Raw genomic sequence first — 14,277 nt, 5'->3', positions numbered from 1 at the left:
GCAGTCTTCTATTATGCTCCGAAAGAGCACACCTCCATGTGTTGAACCCATTGCGGCTTTAGGCCAGAGGTAGGCAGGGATCGGGTGGTGGATGCAGGCCACCACCACAGTTGGTAACGCAGAACGGTTAAGACCAGCTCCTGTCCTAACAGTCCTGCTTGTGCAGCCCAGTGGCATTAACAGGCCTGCTGCTGCTGATGCGCCTGCTGTCCACAGGTGTGGCCCCTACGCACACGGTCAGCGTACTCAATGGCCCCTGTGTTGTTAACAGGGAGTTCCTGGGCTGGGTGGGCATGTGGACCCTGTGACGCTAACAGGGCTCACAGTCTCCAGATCCGAATGGCGTCTAACTCGGTTCAGGCTACTATTAGTTTCATAGCCACACAGCTCTGTATCCTCCACCAAACCTTCAAGTTGCCAACCTCTCCTTTTCCAACTGGGAGCACGGTGGACACTGACTGCTGATGGGGATATATACCTTTCTCTTTCTTTTCTTATTAATTTTCGTTATATAGCGGTCACAGATTATATACCACTTTATCCAAATCTGCCAGTCCCACTGTAACAGATGTTGTTTCTTCAGCAAATGTTACAGTTGCTTAACCACCAAATCCACGGACCAAAACTTTTTTCCCCTTTCCAACACACCTGTTCCCCTTTCCAACAGCATCTGTCCTTTTTCAACTCATTTTGGGATATGACCAAAAGTGCAACTGTGCAGGGACACCGTACTCAACGCCATCTCAGCACAGCAGCCATCCCTCGGTCCCTCCGATGTGGACAAGTAAAAGACCATTTCCTCCTATCCATGACAAAGCGTTGAGATTCACTCTGTGCAGCACTGGTGTTTAGTGGACAAGTAGATCTAAGATTGCGTACCACATTCTGCAGATACTCCTGTATACGTGCGTCTATTTCTATGGCAGGAATTAGTTCGCCAAATTTTGTCTTGTACCGGGGATCTAACAGTGTGGCAACCCAGTATTCAGGATTAGTTCAAATTCATACAATCCGAGGGTCATGTAGGTAGTGCAGCAAGAAGGCGCTCATGTGTCTTGTGCATCCAGGAGGACCAAGTCCTTGGTGTGTTGGTGGCAGAGAGGTGAGAATCGTGCATCCTTCCTCTGCCCTCTCCCCCCAACCTCGCACAACCGAAATGTGAGCAAGCTCTCACTCATCTGCTGAGTCTTCCATGCCCATCGCCAGTTCATCCTCCATTTCTTCATGGGCTCCTGCACTTTCATCAACACTTTTTGCTGATACTATGCGCCCTTGTTAATCCCTCTCCCTCACCATGAATGCCGCATAGGTGCCGCTGACCATCTGGACCTCGTAGATCTTGTTATCCCTTCCGCATATGACTCCTCCTGTACTTCCTCCCCTTCCTCTTGTCCCAACACCTGACTCCGAATAATAATTACAGTGTGCTCCATCATGTAGATGACCAGAATTGTCACGCTGAGAATGACATTGCCAGTGCTAAACATCTTCGTCGACATTTCAAAACTGTGTAGCAGGGTGCATAGGTCCTTGATCTGACACCACTCCAGCAGCGTGATCTGCACCACCTCTGGATCAAGTTATCCCAGGCTATATGTCTTACCGTATTTCAGCAGGGCTCTGCGGTGCTTCCACACACGCTGCAACATGTGCAGATTCCAATTCCTGCGTGTCGAAACATCGCATTTACGGCGTTTAACTGCCAGACCCTAAGACTTCCGGAGTGATGAAAGTTGTTGAGCTGCTGTGTGCGCACGATGGAAGTGAGCACATAGCGAGCGTGCCCACTGCACAAGGCCATGTAGGCCGTGATGGTGTTTTAAAAATTGCTGGCGAATTCGGTTCAACACGTGAGCCCTAAAAGGCACGTGTGTCACATTGCCCTGAGGATGGCCCGCAGCCAGGTTTGCATCATTGCCGCACACGGCTGTTAAGTCACCAACGGAGTCCGCTCCGTCAATTTGTACTCCGGTCGCCAGGTGACAACGTGTTCCTTTCATGAATAGTGCTGATGATGGGAGAGTAGTCGATGCCAGCGGCGCAGGTGGACGCAGGTTATGCTCACCCACTGGGCTGCATTACCTTGACAGATGCAGAATCTCTGGCTGAATGTAGCTGGTGGGTATCTCACAGATGAAATACCATCATTCAGCTACAACCAATGGGAAGACACCACACCCTTTTTTATGCCCATCCTGTCTGCAGACCACTGCCAGACATAGCTATGAACCTCTGGTTAATTTTACCCCCAGTTCAGTTTTATGATTTTGTGTGCTTGTTACCTGACTACTTTTCCTGCTTGCTGTTTATGTACCTTGTTGGCCGATACGCATTTCACCTCTGCTTGTTTTCTGATTCTTTCCTGGCCGTCCCATTCTGTTCCTGTTCCTCAATCAATGTTTTGACCCTGCCTGACTACTATTCTCTGTAATAGCGGTGTGACTCACATTTCCCATACATTTCAAAGTAAAACTTTGACCGCCTGATGGCATTGAGCTCTGCTGCCAGCATAGTAAGGAGGTGTGTGGTAGTCCTTGTGCGCAGTTGCAAGGAAGGGTGGCCTGACCACACAGGGTTTGCGCCAAGGTAGAGGACCCACACGAGGTTGAAGAGGCAGAAGCAGTGTATTAACTTCTACATACAGAACAAGGATTGAAACAACTCGTGGGGACGGCAAGACTTGTACAGCAGACCCTTCTCCATCTCTCACCATAGTTTGCCAGTGCCCAGTCAGTGACATGTAATGACCCTGTCTATGCTTACTGGTCCAAGTATCTGTGTTGAAATGCACCCTGTCGCACACAGATTTTCTCAAGGAAGTGGTGATGTTGTGTGCGACATGCTGGTGTAGCGCGGGCATGCTTTTCTTGGAGAAGCAGTGGTGATTGGGCATCTGGTACTGGGGCACAGCGACAGACATAAGGTCTGTAAAATCCTGTGTGTCCACTACGCGTAAAGGCAGCATTTCGGTAGCCAACAGCTTACAGAGGGATAGAGTCAACCACTTAGCTTTGTCATGGGTCGCAGTAAGTGGCCTTTTATTTGACCACATCTGAGGGACAGAGATCTGGCTGCTGTCTGTAGACGGTGTTGAGTAGGGTGTCCCTGGAAAAATGCAGGTTTGTGAGAAAAGTGCAGGCGGAGACATGATGTTGCCTTCATCTTGCCTTCAGATCTGTTCATCTTGTATCATTTTTAAAAAACACAGCAAGCAAGGGTTACTCCAAGCGGAGTCTACCTTTTTTCCCCAAATTGGGCACACAGACACCCCATCAGTGGCAGGACTTGTGCCCTAGTTGCAAACAGGATGTTTTGATTTGCATCAAGCACATTCCAAATCCACAAGCATTTACTCTCCCCAGGATGACACAGGGGTAGTAAATTCCTTCTGGATCCATGACTTGTTCATTTTGATGAACGTCAGTCTGTCCACATTGTCACTGGACAGACGCGTGCGCTTATCTGTCAGCACACACCCAGCAGCACTGAAGACACGTTCAGAGACAACGCTGGCAGCTGGACACGACAAAATCTTCAAGGCGTAACTGGAGAGCTCTTGACATTTTTCTAGATTTGAAGCACAAAAGGAGCAAGGCTCCATTTGCAAAGTCATTGCATCGATGTTCATTTGGAGATACTCCTGTATCATCCTCTCCATCCGTTGACTATGTGACACACTTGATGTCTCTGGTGGCCTTGCAAAGGAGGGTCTAAAAAAATTATGAAAAGATTCCATAAAATTGCTGTTACCAGCACCAGATACGGTCCTACTGGTACGGGTAGACTGTTGAAGATGACGAGGCCGTCCCATGTTTGTCAAGTTACAACTGGGAGAATCACTCCCTTCACCTGCACGGTTGTTTGGTGGAAAAGCCGAGCTAAGATCGAGTAACAGCTTCTGCTGATACTCCTGCATACGTGCGTCCCTTTCTATGGGTGGAATTATGTCACAAAATTTGGACTTGTCCCGGGGATCTAATAGTGTGGCAAGCCAGTAGTCATCATCACTTCTAATTTTGACAATACGAGGGTCATGTTGGAGGTAGTGCAACAAGAAGGCACTCATGTGTCTTGCGCAGCCATGCGGACCAAGTCCACGCTGTGTTTGTGGCATAGAGGTGCTAACCGTTCTTTCTTCCTCTGTCATCTCCCCCCAACCTCTTTCAACTTAAATTTGACCAAGGTCCCCCTCATCAGCTGAGTCTTCCATGTCCATGGACAGTTCGTCCTCCATATCTTCATGTCCTCCTGCACCTTCCTCAACATCTCGCCTGCTACCATGCGCCCTTGTTGATCCCTGTCCCCCATGGTCCCATGCCTGCCGCGTTGGTGATGATGAACGTCTGGACCTTGGTGATGTTGTTGTGTCTTGCGCATATGAATCCTCCTGTAGTTCCTCCCCTTCCTGTTGTCCCACCCCCTGACTCCGAATAGTGTTTAGCGTGTGCTCCAGCATGTAAATGACTGTAATCGTCATGCTGATAATGGCATTGTCAGCGCTAAACATATTCGTCGCCATGTCGAAACTGTGCAGAAGGGTGCATAGGTCCGTGATCTGAGATCACTCCATAAGGGTGATCTGCCCCACCTCTGCATCTCGTTGGCCCAGGCTATACGTCATGACGTATTGCACCAGGGCTCTGCGGTGCTGCCACAGTCGCTGTAACATGTGGAGAGTTGAATTCCAGCGTGTCGCCACATCGCATTTCAGGCGATGAACCGGCAGGCCGAAAGACTTCTGGAGCGATGCAAGTCGCTCAGCTGCGGCGCTTGAACGGCGGAAGTGAGCACTGCAGACAGTTTCCGTGCCCTGGTCAGAAGGCCATCTAGGCCGGGATAGTGTGTTAAAAATTGCTGGACAACAAGGTTCAACACGTGAGCCATACAAGGCACGTGTGTCACCTTGCCCAGGCGAAGGGCCGCACCCAGGTTTGCAGCATTGTCGCACACGGCCTTACCAGGCTGCAGGTTGAGTGGAGACAACCATTTATTAAACTCGGACCGCAGAGCTGACCACAACTCCTCAGCTGTGTGACTCTTATTCCCAAGACATGTCAAGCTAAAGACCGCCTGATGCTGTTGCGCTCTGCTGCCAGCATAGTAATGAGGGGTGCGTGATTCCTTCTGCGCAGTGAGAACGCTGGTGGCCTGACCAGGCAGGCTTGGGGCGGAGGTGGAGGACCCAGATGAGGTGGAGGATGCAGAAGCAGTGGCGGAACTTGGACAGACAGAGGATTGACACACAAGTCGTGGGGACGGCAAGACTTGTGCAGCAGACCCTTCACCATCTATCACCATAGTTACCCAGTGCCCAGTCAGCGACATGTAACGTCCCTGTCCATGCTTACTGGTCCAAGTATCGGTGCTGAAATTCACCCGTTCACACACAGAGTTTCTCAAGGAAGCGGTGATATTGTGTGCGACATGCTGGTGTAGCGCGGGCACACCTTTCTTAGAGAAGTAGTGGCGACTAGGCATCTGGTACTGGGGCACAGCGACAGATATAAGGTCTCTAAAATCCTGTGTGTCCACTAGGCGGAAAGGCAGCATTTCTGTAGCCAACAGCTTACAGAGGGATAGAGTCAACCTCTTCGCTTTGTCATGGGTCGAAGGAAGTGGCCTTTTATTTGACCACATCTGAGGGACAGAGATCTGGCTGCTGTGTGTAGACGGTGTTGAGTAGGGTGTCCCTGGAAAAATGCAGCTTTGGGAGGAAAGTGCAGGCGGAGACATGATGTTGCCTTCATCCAAAGTTGGTGCTATCGATGTCTGAGAGAGCTGTACACACTCACTTGTTTCCCCTTCCAAACCAACTGACGACCTACCAAGCAAACTGCCTGTTGCGGTTACAGTGGTGGAAGTTGTGGGTGGAAAAACAGGTGTGACAGCTGTCCCCACAGTCCTAGAAGATGACGAGCGCGCGGATGCCCTGGAAGGGGCAGGCGGTGGATGGTTGGCTCCACTAGGCCGCATTGCAGCACGGTGAGCTTCCCACCAGGCCATATGATATTTATTCATGTGACGATTCATGGAAGAAGTTGTCAAACTGCTGAGGTTTTGACCTCTACTAAGATAACCATGGCAAATGTTACAGATCACATAATTTGGCCGATCTTTTTTTATGTCAAAAATGGACCAGGCTAGGCAAGGCTTAGAGGCCATGCGACCTGTTGATCCACCCCGAATAATGCTCAGAGGCAGAGTGGTGGCTGAGGATGCAGTTGTAGACGTGCTACCAGTGCTCCGACTGTGTCCAGGAAGGCGCCAGGTTACTTCGACGTCGGTTGCATCCTCCTCCACCGCCTCTATTTACCTCCTCGAGTGTCTGACTGTGGGTTGACAGTAGGTGGGATCTAGAACTTCATCATCAATTGTTGTGTTTGCACTCCCCTCCCCCTCAGACCGAGTTTCTTCTTGCCCTGACCGAATATTTAAGTTGTCATCCCAATCGGGTATCTGCGTCTCATCTTCATCAGTATGTTCCTCATTGCCTATAACCACAGTTGTTGGAAAGGCAGCATTTTGGTAGCCAACAGTTTGCATTTTATGAAAGTCAACCTCCAAGCCATGTCATGCCCTTCTAAAAGCATGTATAACACAGCGAGGGGACTCCAACCACAGTCTCCCTCGTTGCCACTCACTGGGCCACACACACCCCACTTGACTGGCATCGGTTGAGCCCCCTTTTGAAAAAGAAAAAGATGCTTTGCATGAAGCACTCTCAAAAATACGCGTGCCTTTCCCGTCCCCTGGCTGACCCCGGGGAAGAAAAGTCCTCTGAGAGCCATGACTTGTTCATCTTGGTTCTTTTAGAAACACAGCGAGGGGACTCCAACCACAGTCTCCCTCGTTGCCACTCACTGGGCCACACACACCCCACTTGACTGGCATCGGTTGAGCCCCCTTTTGAAAAAGAAAAAGATGCTTTGCATGAAGCACTCTCAAAAATACGCGTGCCTTTCCCGTCCCCTGGCTGACCCCGGGGAAGAAAAGTCCTCTGAGAGCCATGACTTGTTCATCTTGGTTCTTTTAGAAACACAGCGAGGGGACTCCAACCACAGTCTCCCTCGTTGCCACTCACTGGGCCACACACGCCCCACTTGACTGGCATCGGTTGAGCCCCCTTTTGAAAAAGAAAAAGATGCTTTGCATGAAGCACTCTCAAAAATACGCGTGCCTTTCCCGTCCCCTGGCTGACCCCAGGGAAGAAAAGTCCTCTGAGAGCCATGACTTGTTCATCTTGGTTCTTTTAGAAACACAGCGAGGGGACTCCAACCACAGTCTCCCTCGTTGCCACTCACTGGGCCACACACACCCCACTTGACTGGCATCGGTTGAGCCCCCTTTTGAAAAAGAAAAAGATGCTTTGCATGAAGCACTCTCAAAAATACGCGTGCCTTTCCCGTCCCCTGGCTGACCCCGGGGAAGAAAAGTCCTCTGAGAGCCATGTCCACATTGTCAGTGGACAGACACGTGTGCTTATCTGCCAGCAGACCCACAGCAGCACTGAAGACAGGTTCCGAGAGAACGCTGGCTGCAGGACACGACAAGATCCCCAAGACGTACGTGGCGAGCTCAGGCAATTTATCAAGATTGGAAGCCAAGAATGAGCAGGGCTCAAGTTGCACAATAATGGCATGTTTCCTTGCATATACTCATATATCTGTGTGTCCTCCTCTTTTTCCTTGTCCAGCTCTTTTGTTTTCGCATGAGTATATGTCCTTGTCACTTTCCCATGTGTTGTGAGTTGTTTGTGACCTTTTGGACACCTTTTGAGGGTGTTTTCTAGGTGTTTTTCTGTGTTTGTGATTGCCTGCCATTGTTTCCTATGCAGTTCGAGTTCGGTTCGTCGAACGTTCGACGAACCGAACTCGAACGGGAGGTCCGTTCGGCGAACCAACCTCGAGCCGAACCGCGACCGGTTCGCTCATCTCTAATCATCAATACCTTTCCTGAAGAAATCTATTGCTTCTTGCTGCAAAATCACTGCAAAATTTAATGCATATGCAAAGGAAGTGCCTCCTCCTCTATTCCTTGCCCAGTTCCCCCCCTCCTCTGCTTAACTAATAGCTGACTGATTGTCAAGCCAGTGGGTGTCAGTCAAGCAGAAGATGTTAAGGATGGATGGTTAATAAAGCCAGCGAGGCAGACGCTTGAGAAGTGCTTTCACATGCCCACGGCACTTAGGGGAATCTGTCAGCAGGTTTTTGCTACCTCATCTGAGAGTAGCATGATGTAGGTAAAGAAGCCCTGAGTTCAACTATGTATCACTCATTTTTGTGCAGCCGTTCTGACACTGAGATTTTATATTTGGTATGTAGCACAGCTCTGGGAGCTGCCTCCGCCGCCACCAGGCTTTCAGTTTATATTTCCATAGATAGAAGATTCTAATCACAGAGGTAGGCGGAGTAGGACTAGAGCTCAGGCTGCTGAGACCCACTAATGATAGTGATAACAGGCTTAAGATAACATTGCAGGTAATTAAAAAAAAGACTGAAATAACAGACACAGGGCTCAACTGTCTGTTTTATCTCTGCCAATATGCTGTCTTCAGGTTACATTGCAGAAACCTGCTGACAGAGTCCCTTTAAGCTACATCTGCCTGCATTGAACCAGCAATCTTTAATTCAAAGATTCAGAGAGCAAGAGTAAAGGTATGGCCGACTTTATTTTCAGAGAGTGACATGACAATGTAAAACGTTTAGGGGGTAACAGAATAGATTATCCAGACCGCTTCCCTTTATGTCTGTAAATTCTCTCTCACACATTTTTATAGGTGTTACTTTTGTTAAATGTTTTCCTGTTGATTATATTTATTACATGGTTTCTTCCTGATATTTTTTTGCCTTGCACGGAAGCCGATAACAAAAAAAAAAAAGACTTGAATAAAAAGAAAGAGTCTATGCCTTGTTAAAAAAAAAGAACAACAAAACATTTCAGCAATTTCAAACAAATATACTTGCCAGTTCAGAAGAAGGTCAAATGAACTGGTCAATGTATCTTATTGACTACTAGTAAAATTATTTAACCCTAGAACCAAGTTACTACTCAGGTCAACATTTGGCACCATGGAGTTGCAATAAGACAATTACTTATATTATATGGTAAACACACTGATGTTTTTCAGCTCTCTTCTTGTAATAAGCTCTAAAAGATTAGTTTTTTCTTAACTCACATTGTCGTAGACCATTGAATGTTACGAATGCCCAGTTATATTATGAGAAGGTTGTGTTTTATCTACCTTCTTCACTAAACACTATTTTTACTCCTTGGTCAGTTTTCGGAGAAATATGGTCCAGTTTACGGTCTCTCTCTAGGATTTACTCCAGCTGTGGTGGTACGAGGATTTAAAGACCTTAAAGAAGTTCTTGTGACTAAAGGTGTTGAGTTTGCGGACAGACCTCAGAATAGGATATCACAAGTCATCTCCGGTATAAAAGGTAAGTGCTTCATGGACTCTTCTGATATTTCTGGTTCGTTTAGAATAATGAGTATCGATAATAGATAATTCTATACATGTTACAGATCATGTTAATGATCATTCTACAGAACAGCTACGTAAGCAATAGTAATATAAAATATGAGCATAAAAGAGAGTAATTTGATTCTTATAACTATCAATGTAATTCACATATGACAATTTTGATGTAATCCATTTTTTAGTTAACTTGTCTGTATTTTTAAAATATGTAAATTGTTTGTTATTCTTTTAAATATAAAATACATTTTGTTACTTCATCCAGGGATAGTTATTGCTCCCTATGGGAGGGAATGGAAGGAGCATAGACGTTTCACCATATCGACCCTACGGAACTTTGGGCTAGGTAAAAAGTCCATGGAGGAAAGAATTTGTGAGGAAAGTGTGCACCTTAATGAGGAATTTAAGAAAAATAAAGGTACGTCTGATCTATACATGTCTGTTATAATGGTTTAATTATTAACCAATTTCACAGGTCTAAAATATAAAGCTGAGTGTATGTATGTATGTATGTATGTATGTATGTGTGTGTATATGTGTGTATATCCGCTAAATTAATTTGCACCGTTGCATTTACAATCACGACATTTTGCACAAACACCTCATTTGACTCAGGGAACGTCACAGACTATGTTTTGAGGGCACAATTTTAACCTTGCACTTTACAATTATTAGCCAAAAATCCTGCTTACGTTAAAGTCAATGGAGTTTAGAGCTACAGGTCATTAACCCTAGAACGCGCAACCATAGAAATCTACCATAGAAAATAAGTAACCTAGTAGACCTGCGAGGCCCCAGGTATGCGTTTTAGGGTTAATATAAGCTGTGATGGGTTACTATAGGCAACAAAAAACTTTTTTTTTAATGAAATCTTTTTATTAAAGTTTTTCAAGTTATAGCCAAAAAAACAATAGAGGCTACCCTGCCTCTGCCCCCCTCCCAACCCTCCCCTCCCCAACAAACATTAAACACACAATCTTGTAGAAGGGAAAGATAATGTCAAATCTGCAGCTCCATACATACATAGACACAAGTTCATAAGTACGATTATTACAATTAACAATTAATCCAATTAATGAAGCTTATGTGTGAGTTAATGATTTCAGTAGAGACAGAGACACACAGAAACATACAGAGACAGACACACACAGAGGCACATAGAGACACAGACACACACACAGAGATACACACAGAGACACAGGGATTGATACAGAGACACACAGAGACATAGACACAGAGAGACACACAGAGACCCAGACACATAGAGACAGGCACACAGAAACACAGAGAAGGAGACAGACCGAGAGGGAGACAGACTGAGAGGGAGACAGACTGAGAGGGAGACAGACTGAGAGGGAGACAGACTGAGAGGGAGACAGACTGAGAGGGAGACAGACTGAGAGGGAGACAGACTGAGAGGGAGACAGACTGAGAGGGAGACAGACTGAGAGGGAGACAGACTGAGAGGGAGACAGACAGAGAGGGAGACAGACAGAGAGGGAGACAGACAGAGAGGGAGACAGACAGAGAGGGAGACAGACAGAGAGGGAGACAGACAGAGAGGGAGACAGGCAGAGAGGGAGACAGGCAGAGAGGGAGACAGGCAGAGAGGGAGACAGGCAGAGAGGGAGACAGGCAGAGAGGGAGACAGGCAGAGAGGGAGACAGGCAGAGAGGGAGACAGGCAGAGAGGGAGACAGGCAGAGAGGGAGACAGGCAGAGAGGGAGACAGGCAGAGAGGGAGACAGGCAGAGAGGGAGACAGGCAGAGAGGGAGACAGGCAGAGAGGGAGACAGGCAGAGAGGGAGACAGGCAGAGAGGGAGACAGGCAGAGAGGGAGACAGGCAGAGAGGGAGACAGGCAGAGAGGGAGACAGGCAGAGAGGGAGACAGGCAGAGAGGGAGACAGGCAGAGAGGGAGACAGGCAGAGAGGGAGACAGGCAGAGAGGGAGACAGGCAGAGAGGGAGACAGGCAGAGAGGGAGACAGGCAGAGAGGGAGACAGGCAGAGAGGGAGACAGGCAGAGAGGGAGACAGGCAGAGAGGGAGACAGGCAGAGAGGGAGACAGGCAGAGAGGGAGACAGGCAGAGAGGGAGACAGGGAGACAGGCAGAGAGGGAGACAGGGAGACAGGCAGAGAGGGAGACAGGGAGACAGGCAGAGAGGGAGACAGGCAGAGAGGGAGACAGGCAGAGAGGGAGACAGGCAGAGAGGGAGACAGGCAGACAGGCAGAGAGGGAGACAGGCAGACAGGCAGAGAGGGAGACAGACAGACAGGCAGAGAGGGAGACAGACAGACAGACAGAGAGGGAGACAGACAGACAGGCAGAGAGGGAGACAGACAGACAGGCAGAGAGGGAGACAGACAGACAGGCAGAGAGGGAGACAGACAGACAGACAGACAGAGAGGGAGACAGACAGACAGACAGGCAGACAGAGAGGGAGACAGGCAGAGAGGGAGACAGACAGACAGACAGAGAGGGAGACAGACAGACAGACAGGCAGACAGAGAGAGAGAGGGAGACAGACAGACAGAGAGGGAGACAGACAGACAGAGAGGGAGACAGACAGACAGAGAGGGAGACAGACAGACAGAGAGGGAGACAGACAGACAGAGAGGGAGACAGACAGACAGAGAGGGAGACAGACAGACAGAGGGAGACAGACAGACAGAGAGGGAGACAGACAGACAGAGAGGGAGACAGACAGACAGGGAGACAGACAGACAGGCAGGGAGACAGACAGACAGACAGAGAGGGAGACAGACAGACAGGCAGAGAGGGAGACAGACAGACAGGCAGAGAGGGAGACAGACAGACAGGCAGAGAGGGAGACAGACAGACAGGCAGAGAGGGAGACAGACAGACAGGCAGAGAGGGAGACAGACAGACAGACAGACAGAGAGGGAGACAGACAGACAGACAGACAGAGAGGGAGACAGACAGACAGGCAGAGAGGGAGACAGACAGACAGACAGACAGAGAGGGAGACAGACAGACAGGCAGACAGAGAGGGAGACAGACAGACAGGCAGACAGAGAGGGAGACAGACAGACAGAGAGGGAGACAGACAGACAGAGAGGGAGACAGACAGGCAGACAGAGAGAGAGAGGGAGACAGACAGACAGACAGAGAGAGAGAGGGAGACAGACAGACAGACAGACAGGCAGAGAGGGAGACAGACAGACAGACAGAGAGGGAGGGAGACAGACAGACAGAGAGGGAGACAGACAGACAGGCAGACAGAGAGGGAGACAGACAGACAGGCAGAGAGGGAGACAGACAGACAGGCAGAGAGGGAGACAGACAGACAGAGAGGGAGACAGACAGGCAGAGAGGGAGACAGACAGGCAGAGAGGGAGACAGACAGGCAGAGAGGGAGACAGACAGGCAGAGAGGGAGACAGACAGAGAGGGAGACAGAGAGACAGACAGAGACAGGGAGACAGACAGAGAGGGAGACAGAGAGACAGACAGAGACAGGGAGACAGACAGAGACAGGGAGACAGACAGAGACAGGGAGACAGACAGAAACAGACAGACAGGGAGACAGACAGACAGAGAGGGAGACAGACAGACAGAGAGGGAGACAGACAGACAGACAGGGAGACAGACAGACAGACAGGGAGACAGACAGAGAGGGAGACAGACAGACAGAGAGGGAGACAGACAGACAGAGAGGGAGACAGACAGACAGAGAGGGAGACAGACAGACAGAGAGGGAGACAGACAGACAGAGAGGGAGACAGACAGAGAGGGAGACAGACAGACAGACAGGCAGACAGAGAGAGAGACAGACAGACAGAGAGTGAGACAGACAGGCAGACAGAGAGGGAGACAGACAGGCAGACAGAGAGGGAGACAGACAGGCAGACAGAGAGAGAGAGGGAGACAGACAGACAGACAGGCAGAGAGGGAGGGAGACAGACAGACAGACAGACAGAGAGGGAGGGAGACAGACAGACAGAGAGGGAGACAGACAGACAGGCAGACAGAGAGGGAGACAGACAGACAGACAGGCAGACAGAGAGGGAGACAGACAGACAGAGAGGGAGACAGAGAGGGAGACAGACAGACAGACAGAGAGGGAGACAGACAGACAGAGAGGGAGACAGACAGACAGAGAGGGAGACAGACAGACAGAGAGGGAGACAGACAGGCAGACAGAGAGAGAGAGGGAGACAGACAGACAGACAGACAGGCAGAGAGGGAGACAGACAGACAGACAGAGAGGGAGGGAGACAGACAGACAGAGAGGGAGACAGACAGACAGGCAGACAGAGAGGGAGACAGACAGACAGGCAGAGAGGGAGACAGACAGACAGGCAGAGAGGGAGACAGACAGACAGGCAGAGAGGGAGACAGACAGACAGGCAGAGAGGGAGACAGACAGGCAGAGAGGGAGACAGACAGACAGAGAGGGAGACAGACAGACAGAGAGGGAGACAGACAGGCAGAGAGGGAGACAGACAGGCAGAGAGGGAGACAGACAGGCAGAGAGGGAGACAGACAGAGAGGGAGACAGAGAGACAGACAGAGACAGGGAGACAGACAGAGACAGGGAGACAGACAGAGAGGGAGACAGAGAGACAGACAGAGACAGGGAGACAGACAGAGACAGGGAGACAGACAGAGACAGGGAGACAGACAGAGACAGGGAGACAGACAGAGACAGGGAGACAGACAGAAACAGACAGAGAGGGAGACAGACAGACAGACAGACAGGGAGACAGACAGACAGAGAGGGAGACAGACAGACAGACAGGGAGACAGACAGAGAGGGAGACAGACAGACAGAGAGGG

At 49.5% G+C, this 14,277-nt stretch overlaps 1 protein-coding gene across 1 annotated transcript in view; it reads left to right on the top strand.

Moving 5' to 3' along the window:
- Positions 1-14,277, top strand: part of LOC142255197 (cytochrome P450 2J6-like) — a 92,749-nt gene that overhangs the window by 48,652 nt on the left and 29,820 nt on the right. Inside the window, exons 2-3 of the mRNA XM_075326696.1 lie at positions 9,278-9,440; positions 9,744-9,896. Of these exons, the coding sequence (XP_075182811.1) occupies positions 9,278-9,440; positions 9,744-9,896 (316 nt within the window). The remainder of the gene's footprint in view (positions 1-9,277; positions 9,441-9,743; positions 9,897-14,277) is intronic.

The sequence above is a fragment of the Anomaloglossus baeobatrachus genome, chromosome 10 (genome assembly GCF_048569485.1).
Source record: "Anomaloglossus baeobatrachus isolate aAnoBae1 chromosome 10, aAnoBae1.hap1, whole genome shotgun sequence".
Classification (NCBI taxonomy): Eukaryota; Metazoa; Chordata; class Amphibia; order Anura; family Aromobatidae; genus Anomaloglossus; species Anomaloglossus baeobatrachus.
Note: the sequence above shows the minus strand (reverse complement) of the source record. Positions and strands in the feature narration are given on the sequence as shown.